Here is a 20,084-nt window from a genome sequence, read left to right on the forward strand (position 1 = left end):
CATGTAAACCTCTGGTCAAATATTACACCCAACAACCAAAACATCAGCACAATCAAATTTGTGTCAGGTTAGTAGAGTTGGTCAACATTGACATTGTTGATGAAAATGAAAAACAAAGAATGGTTAATATATAAATATATTTAATTATAACACTTTTTGCTATTAACTTATCTCCATCTTGTAAAGAGTCAGAAGTTCACATCAAAAGCATAAAATAAAAACTCAGGCTCAGTATTTGAAGCATATATGTTTAATATAGATAGCAGCAATTTTTACAGAAATGTATTTGCAAGAGAATAGAAATGTCCCAACACAAGCCAAATAGAGATTTTAGTTTAGTTTTTTTTTCCCTCCCACAGGTGAGTATTTGAAAGTTTTTAAGTGTTGGTAAGAAACAAAAAGGCAAATCCTGTCCTTGCATTTTTCAGGAACAAAAACAAATAAAGAGTTAATAAAGTACATAAGCAAATCAACTGTGTTGGAATAACTGTGAGAAATTAGAATTAGAGCCACAGAACAAGAAAGTCTAGGAGGAGAAGAAAGCTGATACACAATCAGAGACGCCGGTCTAAAGGAACAACTGAGATGCTCCCTGGCAAGATAGATTTGCTTTTCAACTATGTAAAAGATTTAATGCCGTTGGTTTCAGGTTGCACGCAAAAAACATAAATATTAGGCTGAACCTTTATGTGGAAAATGGAAGAGCCTATATAGAAAAATATATATTCAAAAACAGATCTACATTTACAGTATATTAGCTGCATAGCAGTTTCAGAAAAAACTACATCTATGTTTTATAACATAAATGCAATAGATACTTCAGGTCAGACACGTGACAGAAATTGCACAACACCTTTATCTGGTCATTGTTGAGCACTTAAAGCACACGTAAAGTCTTATGGCTTGGAACATTCTACTTGATGAGGTGTTAAACAGTTAATAATGGTAAGGCATCAACATCCCCTCGAGGTACATGAACAGTATTTGCTGGTGTTTAAAGTGACATTTGAACAAAACGTTTACAGGTGTGATGGCAAACAGCACGATGCGTTGATATTAAAATACCTGGTAGTGTGTAAAGATGCAAGAAACTGCAGCATTTAGACAGAAAATAGAACATTTCCCCCTTTTCTGCACAACTAGTCAGATCAGCCTCTAATCTGCAGTTACACTATGAAAACACAAACGAGAAAAGAATAATTACCTCCCAGTATGTTCAAAAATAAACACAAGGGGTCTTGAGGCATTTGGTGCTGTAAGTATTAACAATCAAAATAATTTGAAGTATTTTTACGCATTAAAAATAGATTTCGCCCTGCTATTATAAGTTTGCATAGGAATGTTGATGTTATGTTGAGAGTACAAAGCAGTTATTGTCACAAGGTGCCAGTTAAAGTATTCAGAGACATGGGGTCCAAAACACAACTGACAGGCAAAACACTTCAGATAGTAACAAAGACACATAATTCAGGTGTGTTTCTCTCATAAGTAATAGAGACACCGCACCAATACAAAAACACTCTTTCTAAACTTTCTATAACAAATTACAACAAAGAAAATCTTAGTTTTTCAATTTCACAAGCTGAAGAAAGCCAATCACAGACAGCTGTTCTCTCCAAAGTAAGTTTCCTTCAGGAGTGGGTCCCTTTAAAAACACTCAGGTCACATTAGTCAAGTTTACATTACTGTAGTCTGTGTGATCAAACACCAAACGTTTCAGATTTGACAGGATGTAAAATGTTAACGGCGTATTTCTAACATAGAAAACAAGACAACAACTGAGGCAAAAAAACCCGAGCTAAGAGACCAGCCCCTTGTTCACGCGTCCGCTTCTCCCCAAAACACAACAAACAGAAAGACACGTGTCAATGCATCACACCAAACTACACAATCTATGCATGCTTGTCTAAAAGACGAACTAGAGGATAAAAGTTTTAAAACTGGCCTCTCAGCAGGATGCATGCAACTTTGGTGCTGAGGACACTGGCAAACAGAGGCAAGAATGTTCAGTCTGTCTGAAATCGTACAGGTTTGAATGGTTAAAACAGGCTTTGATCCTGAACGTCAACGCATTAACTCAGATGTAATGTAGAACTGTACAGTTGTAGTCAACACACATTCATTAGACACCTCCCATAAATAAGACTGGTCAAAAGAACACTATTAAATCGATGCGTGCCTGACGCACAATGATCCTGCAAAACAACACACGAACACACAACCTGCGTTATGCCAAAAACTCATAACTTTTATAGTGAGAATTACAATAATAACACACTATATCATATTCTATTCTTGCTACTGAAGATGCATGTTAAGTGCGCAACCGTCATACTGTGTGAATGATTGTCCAGGTTTCTGAGCTGGTTTTCAGGATTAAATAAATGCACGGAAGGAAGAATCGGTTCACAGCTGGATGTGGCCAACTCCACCGCGCCACCGTAGACGATCGCAGGTTGATTTTTTGCTTCAGCAAAACGTACCTCGTGGTCAATGCGAGGCTGCCAGAGGGCCTTACGTGTGCAAGCTGGGTGCTAAAACATTCAAACAAGTGTCAACATGTATATTTAAGATCCTTTACACCTACATATGATTATAGTACAGACGTAGTCTTGTACAGTGAAGTATTTGTTATTCATATCTCCACATCCTCTATGCTTCACTTCTCCGCCTCCTCTCTGTTCCGAGCCTTTATGCAGCACATATGCGCTGTGTCATGTGACAGTAACTTCAAACTCGTGTCAACCGGCGGCATCAATGCATTTAACTACACAGTTTCTAGTACAGCAGTGTCCAAAGTGCACTGCTGTACTAGAAACTCCTGTAAAAATATTAAAGGGAATCGTGAACATCACTGTACACTCTGAAGAACACCCCACAAAACAGCACAAAGCCCAAAGATGCTGCAGGTGACCTCACTAGTAGGATAAAAGCAAAAACACATCAATACGTGTGATGTATATCTTTTCTATGACATTATTAATCACATTATTCTTATCTGGAGTCCATCTCATTTTCCTCTTGTGTTTTTAAAATCAGTGATCCAATCATTCCTGGCCAAACCGCCTGACAAAGCAGGGCCAGCAACATGATATTAAACGTTTAACTTGTCTTCAGGGTTTATCCTGAATTAATGGTGTGCTAGTACGGCAGGAAGGTATGACTGTGAGACGTGTACCTGCATGTACTATTTGTGTGAAGGTTAGTATGAACGAGTTATGCTGCTGCCCGACTCCTGCAGGCTGACGAGCAGGTCGTCGATCTTCTGAGAGGCGGCCATGTTGTTCTGCACGGACCCAGACTGGGACAGGGACTGGCTGAGCAGGGACTGGATGTGTGCGTCGCTCTCCCTTTGGTTCTGACCAGACTGGCTGATGGCTATGATCTGATCCGACAGCGTGTTCCCTTGAGCGTTCATCAACTGGCCACATTCTGCACAAAAGGGGTGAAAAGCATGAGTATTTAAACACACAGTGAGCGGATGCTGCAGCCTTTTGTCTGAGAGCACCCACGCGTTCATTCAGAAATCATGACTTTTCTATAATCCCTGCTTCTCCAGCAGGAGGACAACCTCTTACCGTTCTGCATCCCGAAGAGGAACAGACCCGGCTGCTGGGGCCGGCCGGCCTGACTGATGCTCCCACTCACGGCGGTCTGAAACAGAGCCCCTGGCTGCTGCACGGGGGAAGACGTGGTTGTCTGGAGACTCGCCATGCCGTTCTGTGTGGCAAACAGCGCTGACTGCGCCAGCTCTTGGGCCAGGCCCCCCTGCAGGGAGGCCATGTTGGACTGAGGCATGAAGAGGCCCACGGGCTGCTCCTGCTGGCTGCTTGAGCTGCCGCCAAGCTGCATGGGCTGCTGCTCCTGAAACATGACCTGCTGCCGTGGATCCGTGGGGTTCCCCAGGGCCATGGGCTCAGAGCGATCCTGCTGGCTGGCCGGCACCATACTGGCCTGGGAGAAGAGCATAGAGGGGTTTTGGGGCTCTTGAGCTACTAGACTGCTGCTGGTCAGAGGAGGCATTTGGGCCTGACTGCTGAACATGAGGCCGGAGGCTTGGTCCGGTGTGGAGCTGCAGAACAGTAGGCCAGCCTGCTGCTGCTGCTGCTGCTGCTGCTGGCCTTGGGAGAGAGTGTTTACAGACGAATGTGAGGACATATTCTGAAAGAGGGAAGCCTGCTGGGATGGCTGTGTGTGGGACTGGAGCTGGCCGGCTTGCTGCTGCTCCATGGGGCCTCTCTGCTGGATGGGGGAGAGCTGAGTCTGGGGCTGAAACACTGATTGCGGCTCCGGGGCAGGGGCCTGCAGCGCGCTGAGGAAGGCCAGCTGCTGCTGCTGCTGCTGCTGCTGCTGCTGCTGCTGCTGCTGCTGCTGCTGATGTTGGTGCTGTGAGCTGCTGGGTGTAAGCTGGGTTGGTAGCGAGGCCTGGGGAAGGAAAAGCCCGGGGGTTGAAGGCTGCTGCTCCGGAGACTGCAGTACGGTCATGGTGTTCTGGAAGAGAGCTGCCTGGACCTGGGAATCCGGCGCGTCACCCAAAGGGCTGGAATTGTGGAACATGGGCGGCGAAGGGTGAGAGGGCGTCTGCTGGAGGTATTCCGTCTGAATGGAAAGCAGATCGCTCGCCTGCTGAAAGAGAGCCGTTTGTTGCTGCTGCTGCTGCTGCTGCTGCTGCTGCTGCTGCTGCTGCTGTTGAGCCTGCTGGAACAGAGAGCCCTGGTTGGGCACGACGCCTTGTGAAGAGCTCTGCTGTTCTGTGCTCTTGCCCTGAGCAGCATCTTGAAACATGCTGCACTGCATCTGGATCTGAGACTGAAACAGCTGCTGCTGTAAGCTCTCCAGCACCCGCTGCTGCTGCTGGATCTGCTGGTGCTGCTGCTGGTGCTGCTGCAGCTGGATCTGTTGCTGCTGGTGCTGATGCTGCTGGATCTGATGCTCCTGCATCTGATGCTGATGCTCCTGGATCTGATGCTGATGCTGCTGGATCTGATGCCCCTGGATCTGATGCTGATGCTGAATGCGTTGCTGCTGCTTCTTGGCCATGGAGCCGTCGGACTGCAGCGGCAAGCTACAGAAGCCTTTGGCTTTAAGTTGTCTCACCGCCTCCTCCAGCTGAGCCACTTCGTCTGGAGGGAACAGGGACAGCTGCTGTTGCTGGTGCACACCTTCCCCACACAGCCTTCCTACGGCTCCAGAGCTGCTGCCTGGCCGCTCCTGGCCAAGGCCTTCTCTGGGCTCTAGAATGAACTGCTGAGCACCTTGCTGGAGCAGGGAATCTGCAGGCATAGGGAATGAGCTGGTGGCAACAATGTCTTGTTCCTGGATGGTGCTTAAAGGCTCGGTGTTGGGAAACACCGGGGACTGGCCTTTGTCAGGGTCCGATGCAGACGGAGGGAGGTTGTTGGAGAATGCTATGTTTTTGTTTAGATGTCCTATGGATAAGTCTGTGTTCTGCTGGGCTGGACACAGGTCCTCAGTCTGCTGGCAGTGCAAAACATTTTTTAGGGTATGCATAACTATTTTCTTTACTAATACCAGTAAACTGAATGCAATGAATCGTGAAAATATCAAATGCTTTAAGTACCCCAGAAGACTGGAGGTTGCTGGTCACCTCCATCGGAGTGACTTCTTCTCTCTTCACCAAAGGCATCAGGGCTCCATCCAAAACTGAAGAAGTCAAAACAAATGTTGTCAGTTGCTGCCGAGGCACAGTTATAAATGAAGCAGATGTAGTTATGTATGATAAATACACGAAAGCAAAATAACCTTTCATTTGTTTGTCAAATGAGCAAGTCTTCACTGGGGAGCGCGTCTCTTTCTTCACGTTAACATCATGCTTTGCTAAAAGAGAAAACATCAAACAACGATTCCAAAACAGAAAAATCAATTTAAATTCTCACTGTTACAGTTAGACAAGTTTGTTTGTCAGGTCTTTTAACATTTTATAGCAAAGACCCCGAACCCAAAGGACCAAGCAGCGACCAAAAGCGCTGGGAAAAAAGCAGGATGACGCTGAAATGAGCTCCAGCTGCTGATTGCTTGTACTTGCTCTTACCCTTCCCATCTGTAGAGGGTCCTGTTGAGTAACAGTGACAACAGATTGAAAAGGGATGCATACTGTATACAGAGCATGAACGCAGCTTTTAAATCCCAGATTTACCCAGTAAATCTATGCAGTTTGCGAATAACAATACGACTGACTAATCAGCTCTGTGGCAAGCTTGTTCGTGTGTATCAGTTGTTTGTGAATGAAGGTCACACAAACCGACCTGGATCTGGCGTGTAGGTGAAAGGTTGAACGTCATGAGACTTTCCAGCATTTGTCAGCACATAGATTCCAACGCAGACTCCAGAGGCGATGTCTTGGTTCTGGTACGGTGGAACCTTCACTATTAGGTGGTTCTTGGTTGAGATCAGAAAAATAAATTCAACTCATTTACATATGGATTGTATGTACAGGTTTTGATAATAGACGGCAGCTACAACATTCTACATCTGGGAAGTCTTTACTCTGTGTCGTCTACTCTATCAAATGATCAGGTAATAAATCATTAACTCTCGTTTTTACCCATTTCCATTTCCAATAAAGTGGCACCAAAAACACCATAAATCACATTAAGCAGTGTTCAATAAACCTTATTATTAATAAAATGGTTTAACCTGAACTATTGAGACACACTCAGTGAACTACAGTATGAGGCTGAGTGTAATTGGGTCACAAAACAATGAGACCACTCAAACCTTTGAACCAGCAGCCATTTAAGATGATTAGGCCTAAAGCCTCATATAAACCTGAACCCACTGTGTCTGTCTACTCAGCTCCTTGGTAATTAGCATTAAGCACTGACACAAGGACAATCTTTACCTGGTGAAACAGCTCCATGTCAATTTCAGCCTCGGCCTTCCATGAATTCTCATCTGAAAGAACATGTTTACCTTAAAAATAGACCAACTAAGACTATTCACGATGAAACATACCTGAAAAAAGGCTTCTTACCTGAAACATTTTCATGAAAAATGACTTTAGCGTCTTTAAGAAAGTTCTTGCCGATGATGAAGACGTCCTCCCCGCCCCTCACCGAACAGCTGTGCAGCGACTTCTTCAGGATTTCGGGCAACCCTGCAGGTTGGGCTGTAAACCAGCAGAAACGAACAGCGTTAATATGGCTTTTAAGATGTAACGTTTTTATTTGGTCATTTGCATATTAATTCGACAATACAGAGACAGACAGGAAAGAAAATATAAAATGTCCCAATTTCTGGAAATTACAGAAACAATTATACACATTTTCATTCTTATAACAGATACTGTCAAATGGCTGAATTACTAACTTTGATCATAACAAGTGAGGATCCAACCTTGGCCTCTTCACTAATCATGCCCTCACTCAGTCTAAATAAAGCCTTTTTTAAGGTGCAGCCAGGATGTCATCACAAAGAAGACACACAACCACACTGCTCACATGCAATGAGGGAATTAATATTTTTTTCTGTGGAAAGATATTTCCAAGGATTGCATGCCGACTGTGTGTAAACAATTCCACACATGAATATTGTTTCGTCCTTTCCTTCTCTTTCTCTCCTGTGTGTCCCAAATCCACTTAGACAGAAACCGGCCCAAAGCCTCTTTCCTGTTTATGAATCCAACCACACCCTCATACAGTACTACCACAAACACCTGCTTTCTTGAATCCGAATAGATTTGTCCACATTGTCTCCAAATGCTGAGATCAAAGTGTCTCCTGACCACAGGCCTTTTAAAACTTAAGCTTTAAAACAGGACTTGAACTGGAGGAAATAGTCCCTTTCACAACACAATGGTAATGATTGTGTAAGTAGGTTAGAGATCAACAGTTTTTTTTATGGTGTCAATCCCAGTGAAACCGGTTTAATACTCTATATAGTAGTAAAATATTACACCAACAACCTCTAAAGCGCTTTGCAACACTTACTACACAGGATTGGAGATGAGGGAGTCTGTAGTGTAAGCACGGATCCGTCTGCACAGGGAATGTTGACACGAAACACAAGGCGAGCGCGAGTGCTCTTCTTCTTCGAGCCGACCAGACCAATGCGGGCCTCCACATCCGCATTGCGTAGCTTCAAGATCCCGACGCAGTCCACCCTGCGCGAGAGCCGAGCAGCCATTGCCAAAATAAATCTGGAGAATTCAAGCATGTCTGAAAATTGCTAAGAGCATGTGTGTACGTACGCCAGCGTCATGTTGTTGCTCGGTTCGAGCGACACCTCGATGACGGTGGTGCCGTCGATCACCACCTCCTTGCAGGCGGTAGTGTTGCGGCCTGTCACTCTGCAGGCTTGGTAGAACCCGTGAGGCTTCACGCGCCCGGCGTCGTTCCCCACAAAAATCTGCAGGAGCGCCGGCTCGTTCACCCCCTCCAGCTGTGTAAAAGAGAAGGATGAACCACGGAAGCCCAGCTTTAAGGCAGCGCGGTGTGGGTTTGCGGCTCCACTCACCTTCACGGTGGGGTAGCCCTGCTGGACGCGGTCCTTCACCGACCCCCGGCTGCCTTCCGTCAGGTAGCGAGCTCGGTGCTGCGTCTCCGGCTGGACCAGGATCTTCAGCTCCTTCCCCTCACTCTTCTGCGGGTATTGCATTGACAGAGTTCCACCTTTCTGGTTGTTTGTCTGAGGATTCTCAGAGCTGCAACAAACACCGCGTAGACATGAGGACCTTTCTTTCCTTCTACTGTTTTGAAGTTGCTTGATAATAAAAATACATTTGTTTTTACTGTTAATAAAAGCACAAGTACATGTAGGACCAATTTTAGGTTCAGGGAAGTATCGCTCTCAGCAGCGGAGTACAACCTCTATCAACATTAAATATTTGATCTTAAAGCGTTGAGAGCCATGTGTTTATTTTATGGTTTCTGGTTGTTCTAGCTCTTTGGGAGATTCACTGTGTACCTTTGTACCTTAGCATCCTGCCCCTCTGATCTAACATAATGTGGTGGGGAGGACTACAAAGACTTCATCTGCTCTGTTCTTACTCTTATTCTGCTCATGGGTCCTTTTACATGACCTCATACAGAACAGTGCTTCTCATCCATCTGTACAGATACGGCACTCGTGCTTTTCCTTTATACACAGACGCTTCAGGCTGTTCTAAATTGAACTCTTTCACAGTAACTACACGCAGGAGCTACACAAACCTTCCTTTTGGTCCGGTCTTGTTGTCAGGTCCGAGCTGTGACAGGACAAAGTGTGGCCCCTTGGCGCTGTCTGCATCGAACATGTCCATGCTGGCTTCCTCTGCACGCGCGGCTTTAGGACCAGGCCGCTGGCGAGGCGTGCGCTTGCGGGACTTTCGCGGCACCTCCGTGTTGTCGTTGTAGGAGACGGTGCTCATGATGCTGAAGTTGGAGACGGTGTCGTCCATCCAGATGCTGTTACTCTGCTCCGAGTCCAGGGTTGTGTCATCCTGGCAGGACACGTGGCCGTCATCAAAAAGGTCTTGTGGCGGTGGAGAGATGTTGAGCACGGTGCGACGCTTCGATGGCGTCACCTGGTGATGGGGCGGGGCCTCCTGGGATGTGACGCCTCTCCCGTCTCCCGGCTCGTCGCTACCGTTCCCACCGTCTCCTCCGGCAGCGTCCGGTACGGCTCTGCTGCCCCGGGGGGCCTCTGGGTCAACATTGCTTCTCTGACCCGGGTTCTGGTCACACGGTGAGGAACTGGCATGGAGGGTCGAGCTGGAGGAGGTGGGAAAAGCACTGCGGGGGCCGTCCATGGTCATAGAGGAGGACATGGCATCTACAGTACAAATAATTAGATAATGAATAAAGGCAACTCCAGCAGCGTTGGCTAGCAGTCCCATTTAAGCAGCAAAATCTGGTTATGATTATTCATTTGTTTTGCTTTTAGTGTTTTTTTTAAATAAATCCAATTTCTGCGTGTTTGTGGTGCTGATGGTGTTTTTAAATGTACAGTATATAAAAATTTCTTATTTTAACTTTGGATAAAATTTCCACTACAGACTTATGTTGACTGAATGGAGAAAATAAAATAATCAAATGGAAATGGAAGATCAAAAAGTGATGTGTGCAATATGATGCATGCCAATTACTGGAGCCTTGGTTGTTGTTGCTTTTGCTACAAAAGTTCATTTTCTTGGGACTGAACGTAGCCACAGAGACAAAATAAACAAGCTCCTGACCTATGAAGCAGAGAACTGCAGACCATTTTATATGCAGACCCTCCCTGCTTCAGAGGAAACTTCCTGGAATATAAAAATGAGACAGCGAATGAGCAATAAGAGCTGAACAGTAAAAATGTTGGAGAATTTTCAAATAACACAGGAAATTTGGGTCAAAAACGTGGCTCCAGCATGCTCAGATACACTGATCAAAGGCAGTAGCACAGTCACGGTGAGCGACGTGAAGACCGTGGATAGTAGGAAGGAGTTAGACTGCTGCTGACATTCTGGGAGGGTTAGTCACCCATTAGTTTAGGAAAGGAAAGAATAACAGGCACGTCAAATATAGTTTCATTCTGATTAAGAATCAAAACACAGAGAATAAAAAGACAGACAAACTGCAACCACACGGCATGAACTAATCCCTGACTGCCCCTCGTGCGTCCTTGCCTCGTCACGTAAATGTACTGGTTTTCAAAAGGCACCGATACTCTGACATCAAAAGACCACTTCTGCTAAATGAAAGTCATCTTTTTGTCTGAATGGATGTATGCTGCTACTAGCTCTGAGGCTTTGACTCACGCAGTGTGTCCTTTACACTAAACACCGTAAGTGGACTGCATGAACGGCCTTCACAGCGATCCCCTCGGGCTCAGAGAGCAGGCACGGTTTAGGGTTCACATCCGTGACGCGGCTGCACCGCCCTGTGGGCAGGTGCTTGTCTGCCCACAGGTACAGACTCCTGGTCCTATTCTGTTGGACGGGGGCAGGACCCGTCCCACGCTACGAACAGGAGAATGGGATCCTACCTGGTGCACGAGGAGCCGAAGGGGGAAGGGGGGGCCCGGCCTCTCCGCCGCCCGTCTTACTCATAGCCTCGGTGTTTGTCTGCGTGGAGAAAGGCGGCAGCTGCAGGTCTCTGGGTGGAAGGTCATAAACTGGGGAAAACAGACCAAATAATGATGTGACATTCGCGGGACGGCAGCTTTTTACGCTGTTTAACAGGAGACACACTTGAGGGGGTTGAGTTTAATGACCCTGTTGTTGTCCGGTGAAAACTGAATTCGGTTCTTGTGATTTGAGTCACGTTTTCTTTAGAGATGCAGCTCATAAATATTTGTTTGTGTTGATAATAGTCACATTGTTCCAGTTACTCATCTCAGCCTTCATGTAGTCGTAATAATAATAATGCTACTGCAGCCTGGTTATGACAGAGTTATGACTGACTGACTCAGTTCAGATGCCAAATCACTGTTTGGTAACGACACCAGCTGCACACTGGATGTTAGAGCCGTGCCTCACGGTTACCTGTCCTGTATAATACACCTACTATGGTTAACTTTATTCCACTACATTAACCTCAATGTAACTCAGCTGCAAACCCTTTATATGAAACCTGTATGTGAAAGTCTGGTACAGGCCAGAGGCTCTTTCTCCCGTGTCTGTTCCTCCCTCGGGGCCGACGGGACTCGCGGAGGAGAGAAAGCCTTGGGTCAACAGTATGACAACACTTTTACTAGCAGCCTGATTCATCATCCAAATATTATGGTATGAACTGAGAGCGGCCATTACAGTCGCCTGACTCTCTTCTCTGCCAACTGCCAGCTTTAATTACTTGCAGCTGAGTCCCAGGGTTCAGTGTGTATATCAGACACTTAACCCTCCCATTGTTACCACTGGCTGTGTACAATAGACAAACCTGGGACACAGTGAAACCAGCCCATGCCTCTTCGCTCCCAGAGCCCTCCTGTCTCCTGCAGCTCGCGTTAGAGGAGCAGGGAATGCCGTTTCCCAGAAAGGAAGCTTAAATCCGGACTCGGCAAACTCATTTAACTCCCACCGAACCACACGCACACAAAGGATTCCAGTTTGGGGTTTGCTGGTTATTTGCAAAGCTCTCCAAACAAAAATCACACACACGCATCCGTGCGCGTGCGCGTGCACGCGGACGCCACGCCGCGTCCTCCGCAAAAACATGTCGGCATTATGGTCTGTTTGGGGCTCCCTGGCCGACTGCACATGCAGCAACATGTGCCCCGCATGAGCAGCCCTCCCAGTAAACAGATTGCCAACCGCACAGACAGAAAATATGTACTCTTCCCCTCGGAGCGGTGGTCGTGGATCACTGGCTGGCCTGTTCAAAGTGTTTCCACAGCCCCTTGACGTTTTAAAGCCCAAATTTAAAAAAAGCTTATTTTGCTGCATATTTGTTTCCTCTGAAGCAGACAGAGTCCAATTCTTTACGTGCAGGCAACATAACAGGGTCCCTTTCACACGGGGGACGATAAAAAATAACTAAAAATGGTCAGTGTCATTAGCTGGGAACTAAACCATACTTACTCACACCACGTGATGTTTTCCTTTTAGCTTAAGGCTGCAGTGGTGCTGTGCAGACCGCTGAGCAGCAGAAAACTTTTTATAATCACATCATAACACACTGTTCACAGAGACGGCCCGCGTGCTCGTTTGAATGGTGCTGCGAGTCCGTTCTCGCCGCTCTGATCTGTTCCACTCGTGCTCAGTGTAAACATCAGGACAAGTAACAAGTCATTTAACCCAACCGGCCACATTTCACCTCGTCCTGCAGTAAGATATTTTTAGATCAATGTTTGCTCTTTGTGCCTTGTGATATGTTTATATGGTAAGTAGTGCAGACCAAAGGTGAAAAAGGAAAGAACTCACCATGTGAATGGCAGGACTTACACTCCCATTCATTTCCCTCACATTCCTGCTGCTTGCTCTTACCAGCCCTGGCACCTGGGGCGTGGCACTGCTTTTTGGCCGAGCGGCTGATTTGACGCCCCTTCTGTCCCCCTCCTCCACTCCACCTACATCGCTCCCTCTCCGTGCCTTGTTTACTGTACTTGCACCATTGTGCAACGCAACTCGCCCGACAGGTTGGCGGAACAGTAAGGCGGAATCCTGTCAGGCAGAAGCAGGGACAGAATAAACTACCTGGGGGGTTTTCGAGCCAGCGGCGCGCTCCCGAGCAGAAAGAGTCGGCGGATGAGATTAGGCTCGCCTGCATTTGCAGATTAATCCAAGCACAGGGGCCGGCACCTGCAGCAAACCATGTACAACAACCCTGAAATGTTTACAGCCAACCCTACACGAAGGCTGCCAAGGGCTCCATAGCAACAGATCAGGGGACAGGGGATCAAGTCTTTTGTGCTTTTGCTCCTCTGGAGAAAATGGAAAGGCGTAAAGTGTCACTTTCCACTGTTGGCTGATAAAACTTATACCCAAATAATAGCCTTAATAATCAATAGGCTTCAATATAGATACGTAATAAATCAACGTGGGCTTTAACGTGGATGGTTTCATTCTGATAAATAAGGTCACAAAAGAGTTTCCCGCTGTAACTGATTCATTAGGTAACACTTTAAGGGTAATGTGGTTACACATTAATACACATTTAGCTCACATGCTCATTAATGTAGCACAAGACAGCTCTTATTCCTTAGTGTGCCCCATTAATATCTGAGGGAACCTAAGGACGTACCCCTGTGTAAGGGTGGATTTATGACACACCCATAATAACAATAAATATAAATATTTTTTTTAGTAGTTGTACCCAATAAACTGGCAACTAAGAACATAAAGTTTTACAACAAGACCAAACCTGCCGCACGAGCAGGTAAGGGTGGCGTGACACTATTACGGACGTGGGGGCGTGGACAAATACACACGCGTGTTGTGAAACTTGGGGCAGTCGTCATAAACAATGACGTGTTCATTGAAAAGGTGTCAACGCTCATGTTGTGAAAACATGAAAAACCCCAAACCTCATACCAGCATTATCTTCAACTCACCAAAAGAAGGATCCACCATTACTTGTTACTAATTAACTAACTATGAATGACTGATGACATCATTTGTGTTATATGGCACTCTGGACTAGATGTTTGTGAGTCTCTATAATAATAAAGGCATTCTTAATTCTATAACACATTCTTCTTTTGGCCTTTCATCATCGCTCACTACTGTTGCATAAGGCATGAGATGCCATTAAAGTTACAAGCTCATGTGTTAGACAATCAGAAGCTTAAAGAAATCCATTTGATTTTCCTGAGTGTTCATTTGTTTTGGACCCTTGGTTGTATCCATGTTTAGGATGATGACAGTGTTCCGTATCTTTATCTAAAGATAAAACAGACGCTGAGCGTGAAAAGCGTGACTTTGGGAAGGAGTGGAATTGAAGCTATTTACACAGGGTGACGCACACGCTCAAGTTCACTCATCCCCCCAAAAAAACCTCCACCGCCACACGCACGCATTTTTATCTGACTCAGGAAGACAACAGGAAGAGCATTCAGTGATAACACACATGTGCTCACCATCATGTCATCACTGAGCAGCCACATAAGCTGTGTATGTATGTAAAAGGTCCAATAATCCCAGACTCTGACCTTGAAGTAGATGTGGCCTTTAACCATAACCTAAACTATAACAAAAGCACAGCGCATCACCTTAAAAGGTCCTATTTGTGGTATGGAGGAAATGTGGAACCCGAACATTTTACTTACAAACACAATTCCAGCGCAGACAGACAAATCTCGGCACTTTAAAGTGCAGCATCACGATAGAAAATGTGCTGACTTCATCTTAAGTATGAATGAGCTCACGTATAGTTTGACTGAGCAGACAGACTGGTTCCTGCCCTCTTTAACAGCCCCTCCCTTTTCTAAACAGACAAGAAAAGACTGAGATAATGCTTATTACTTTTCAAGTTGACAGACAAACATTCTGCTTCTGCTCACATCCCATAGACTTCCTCTGCAGTAATTACATCCACCCTGGCCTTGACCCTGCCAGGCATCCCTCTCAATATCAAAAAACCTTGCCAAATCACTTAAGACAGCGAGAAAGAAGATCAACAATTACAGGATGCAGGGTAAAGTCAGGCGGTCAAGTGCAGCGCTCCATTCCAGCCATGCCAGTTCCCCAAGGAAGCGGCACGCGGCCCAGACAAAGGCTATGGAGATGCCACGGATGCCACGTTAGACCGCTTGACTAACTGTGCCAAAATTATTTAGCATTTCTGGGGGGGTTGAAATAACGGGAGACGAAGATCCTTGTTTGAGTGGAGGAGAAAGGCAGAGTTTAACCACAAAAGAAAGGCACGAAAATAAAAACAAAACACTAACACGGCACGTTTCAGTTCACAGGTCAGAGCTGCATTAGTTCATCTGTAGAAGCCTTGGCGACTCTGTGCTTCTATGAATCCACACCAAATGTCTACTTTTCTACCCAGAGGCATCTGCTCACACAAACAGCGCTCTGGTTTACTGATTACTTCTTTATAGTATATCAAGAGTTATGACCACATCCACAATCTGACACAGGATCCAAGTTACCAATGATTTAAGAATAGAAAAAAACCCGTCAGCCTCCTCCTGTAGGTCTAAAGTCTGCCTGCCACATCTGCAGCGTGAACCAAGGTTGGCTCCATGCTCTGCGTCCATGAGAGCGACACCATCATGTAAACTACAACCTTCAACCGCCCTACATCCACCTATTTTCACACCGCTTCATCATGATATAAGATTGACAAGATAAACAGCCAACTGCTTCAGTGACGAGAGTAATCCACCAAAGCAAGTCTGGCGGACGCACTGAAAGCGAGTGAAACACGTGTTTGGCATCGTGCAGAACCAAATCTGACAGCAGGTGGAACGAAGACTGACCGAACGAGGAGGATGATAGAGTCAGAACGCATATGTTTAATATCAGCTTGTGTCACAACCACAACATTCAGCCTATAAGACCAAAGGCTTGACTCCACAGTTCCCTGGCACAGCTTCAACAAAAACTAAATATGATAAGCTTCACAGAGGGAAGGGTTCACTGCAAGGCTGGCATTGGATTACAGGTCGCTGTTTATTTGGGTTCCTGTGGTGTAAAATACCACAGAGTTAAATAAACAGTTGTTTTAAGATAGGTGGTCTAGAAATGTTTTCCTGCTATTATTTGTTATTCAACTGCACATTCGGCATTTGTTATTTTATTAGACAAAACAGTTTGAGCCTTGCACCATGTGTTACTATTCGCTTCAAAATTTATTTATTAATAAGTTGTTTGAAGAAATCAATTTTTAATGAGTCGCATGTAAAGTATCGTCTTTCTTTCATTCGGGTCCAGGAAATGTGCTGGCAGGGTGTGGAGCGCAGCATGGAGCCTCATTACAAGCTCCTAAAACTGTAACTGCTGCATTGAAAGACTCCTGCCAGCCACACATTCACTAACGTTACATATCGCGTCCTCTCCGCAGGGGGTGGAAGTGAGATGATGGGAAACAATAGCTGTGTCAGAGCCATTCAAATCCCATCAAGTCAAATAAGACAAATTCAAACTTTGAGACGTTATTTTACTTATCATTTTTAAGATTCTATTCATCTTTTAGTTGTTATATGTTCTTTAGACTATGTTTTGCTTCTGTGTGCAAAGCAAAGATACTGAATATAAAAGACATGAACATTCACACACAAAAACAAGTTCAGAATCAGAACCATTTCGTCTGTAACAAGTATGTGTTACTAAAAGAGAGGCAAACATATTTTAACTTGACTGCAATTAAACATTTGTATAATCACATCTGAAAGTAGGTCAGGAAACAAAGTCACTCACACACCTTTAATTTGAACGTGTGCCGTGCTTCCAAACACTCCGAAACAGAAACTCTGCAGCTTCTAATTAGGAAGAATAGTTTCTCGGTGATGTATTACAAGTTTACTTCTGTATAATCACATTAAAAGGACATTACAAAGGGACTCGCAGTCGCAGAGGAAAGCAAAACACGCCAAAGGCCGGAGGCCTGTCTGGACTATGTTTGTAGCCACATTGAATCAATTAGCACAACTATTCCTTTCCCTCTTGCCCACGGCCGTATCTTCTTTAGATTAGTCAAGTGTCCAGCTGTATGTACTGTAGCTGTGTGTTACAGTCAATAAAGCTCTGCGATATGCCCAGCCAGGCCATACAATAAAACACACACCACTTGGGGTAAAATGCAAATAAAATTCCTGAGCTACTAAAAAGGTTGGAAAAGTCTTTTCCTGGGTCAAGTTTAGTGCCTTCAGACATCGGGCAGAATGTTCGAACATTATAGCTGCATTTAATGGGAGTAAATGCCTACTGTAATTACAACATTTAACGCCTAGAGTGTAAATACCTTACTGTATCATTAGGAAGGTCCTTGTTGTTAAAGGAATACAGATTCAGACGATCTCCTTGATCAAACACAAGACGTGGACAGGTTTAGCTTGGTTTGCAATATGATACGATACAATATATACCCCACAACGGGTAAATTCTATTGTTGTTCTTTTGTTCTTCATTTGCAGCAGTCATAGACCATTATCAAAAAAAAAACAGACAAAACAGTATAAAAAACAATACCAACAGTATTAACTGTGCAAAACTAGGTGTTTAAAGCGATGACTGAAGAATGATGTGCATTTTTTACTGTGTTAAAGAAATTCATTTCCTAGATTCATTTCCTACACACGTGTAGAAAGGCCGTTATTCTACCTGGAACTTTGACTAACCAGGCCACTTAAAAGTATGTAGAACAGGTTGGTGCTGTTTTTACATCGTGTAGATGTAGAAAGGATGAGAACAAAGAACACTGGCTCCAAATATAACAATGCTTACAATAGCTTCGTAAAATAGCTGAGTCATCAAAAGCTCGAAACTTGAAAAAAGATACTTTTAGTTGTAGGTTCTATTCCCTTTGGGTTCGGAGTCCACCCTCTGGTGTGTTTATGGTACACAGGGCACTGACCTAACACAGCAGGACTTTTGTGAGATCAAAAAGCTTGATGCCCCCCCTTCGTTCTTTTATCATAACATATCAACAAGCTTTTTAAGTGCATGCCACTATGTTTGCTTAACACAACCGAGTCAATACTAATAGAGTGCTGTTTAAGCCCAGGTTTACACACAGCAGCCAGACAGTTAATGATTGACTACGCTTTGGTGGGTGTCAAGATGAATAAAAAAAAACTATGTTGACTGGGTTCAATAGAACAAAGCCATAGCAATAGTCACCTTTCACTTTAAAGTGACAGGAAGACATTTACAATCTCCGCTAAGCTGCTATCTTTTACCAACTATACATGGTTTCCTACAATTATTTTCCTCAGATACAGAGAATGATCAGATTTTCTGTAGTCTATTACTAAATAATGTTTCACTGGTCAGGATTTAGATTTCAATATTAAAAATCTGAGGTATTAAAAATGAAAGTTTTCCGTTCTGTTCAACCTCAAGGACAATCCAGAAGCTGGAACTAGCCTCACCTCTCGCACACAGCCCAGTGAAGCACAAATACACAAAGGACCGGCCACTGATGTAGCTCTTATTAAAGGTATTTCTGCTCATTTCCACAGAAGATATTACAAACTTTTATGACAGGCTTCCTGTAATGAGCCAAAAACCAAACTGAGTGTGGGAATAAACAATAATTAAACATTAATAATTCAATTTTTGCCAAATTCAACTGCTTTGAACACCAAATGTCTCTCTTCATTGGCAGATAACTTGGGTGCTAATCCTAATTATTGAATTCCTCAGTAAGAGCAGGATTTTATTATTATTATTTTTATTGGTGAGGGGGTTCAAACGCTTCTTGGAGTGAAAGAACTTAAAGCACATCAGAGCAAATCAAAAATGAGAATTTGGACATGATCAAACAATCATACTGGGGTTCACTGTGTTTAACAGGCAGCAGTAAACGTGGTTTAGATATCAAATCATTGCACAGCATAACGACATAAAGCCAAGAGGACGTTTGGTGGAGCTGAGTAGTACGAGCTTCAGTCCGAGCTGCTACACACAGTGTGATTGTGATATGGAAAGTTAAGCGGCAGCCCTCTGCACTGGCACAAATGGTGTCAGTGATCAGATCGCTCTGTTTATTTCTTGCCTGCAGTGGTTACACACAGCGTCTCACATAGTCGGTCCCACGCTCAGAAAAGTCTGAGCCATAAACCGACGACCTACTGACACTAGAATCAGCACGAGACAATGAATAACAGCAAATGCTAGGGGCACATTCAATAACAGTGTAGTAAAAGTACTGGGTAGCAAAGACGGTCTGGTTATTGTTATAGTTTCAATTGTGTCAGATGAACGCCTCATTTGTTATTACTCAATACTAACGGGCCCACTAGCGCCTCTCTCTGGGGCGCAGCGGTGCGTGTGTGCGGCCTTCAGGGGGCGGAGGGCACTGATGGCCTATTCAAACAAGCCGCAGAGGAGACAGGGCCGCTTTTCAGCTGGGAGCTGAGGTGAACACGTCTGACTGTGTGCGTGCTGCCGCTGCCGCTGCTCCGAGCCTCGGGTTGCTCATAAAAAAAAAAAAAAAACAGGGGAAACGAGTGTGTGGGAAACAAAGGAGGACGTGGTCGTCAAACAGCTGACACGTGACAGGCGGTCAGTGAAATCAAAAGATTCAGACAAGTTACTTGACAAACTACACGAGACAGTAAAGCCGAGCCGGCTACAGGTGAACTCCGCGTGTTACCTTTAGAGCACGTGGATCTGGGAGAATTCAGGTCTTGGTCCCCGCTGAAAAGGGAGCTGAAGTCAGAGGGCATGGCAGTCGCACAGCACACAGACCCCCGTCGCCGACGGGATTCTCGCAGGAAGCGTCAGAACAGCCGCTGTCAGGCACCGAGTGACACGCTGCCGCCGCGACTGTGGCCGCTGTCACCGCGCCGCCGAGTCCCCGGGCGGAGCCACGCCCACAACGCGGGTTTGTTGTCAGCGCGCGGCCCGGGGGCGCCACGCCCCCTCTGGTGACGCAACACGCACGATTACGTCGAGTGTAGTGGCGGTCATGAATGTTCGCTGTGACGATGTACTGCAGTTAACTGCAGATTCACTTCGTAAACGTCGACTTTTCTACTCCACTAATGATAATTGTACT

At 45.2% G+C, this 20,084-nt stretch overlaps 1 protein-coding gene across 5 annotated transcripts; it reads right to left on the reverse strand.

Annotated features, from left to right (window-relative positions):
• Nucleotides 1-234: 234 nt before the first annotated feature.
• nfat5b (nuclear factor of activated T cells 5b) lies at nt 235-19,881 on the reverse strand. 5 transcript variants are annotated; one of them, XM_029144558.3, is made up of 15 exons: nt 12,836-12,987; nt 10,963-11,091; nt 9,524-9,771; nt 9,171-9,439; nt 8,476-8,662; nt 8,210-8,400; nt 7,950-8,122; nt 6,995-7,129; nt 6,863-6,915; nt 6,267-6,399; nt 6,053-6,073; nt 5,764-5,838; nt 5,582-5,664; nt 3,579-5,478; nt 235-3,432 (listed from the first exon to the last, which is right to left on the reverse strand). In XM_029144558.3, the coding sequence occupies exons 2-15, from the start codon at nt 11,024-11,026 to the stop codon at nt 3,203-3,205; spliced, it is 3,762 nt and encodes a 1,253-aa protein (XP_029000391.1). In that variant the 5' UTR covers nt 11,027-11,091; nt 12,836-12,987; the 3' UTR covers nt 235-3,202. The 5 variants fall into 5 exon arrangements, with proteins under 5 accessions (XP_029000391.1, XP_029000392.1, XP_029000389.1 ...); XM_029144559.3 differs by lacking the exon at nt 12,836-12,987 and adding an exon at nt 19,680-19,881 and having other exon boundaries at nt 9,171-9,771; XM_029144556.3 differs by having other exon boundaries at nt 9,171-9,771.
• Between the last annotated feature and the right edge of the window lie 203 nt (nt 19,882-20,084).

This window comes from Betta splendens, chromosome 3 (genome assembly GCF_900634795.4).
Source record: "Betta splendens chromosome 3, fBetSpl5.4, whole genome shotgun sequence".
Lineage (NCBI taxonomy): Eukaryota > Metazoa > Chordata > Actinopteri > Anabantiformes > Osphronemidae > Betta > Betta splendens.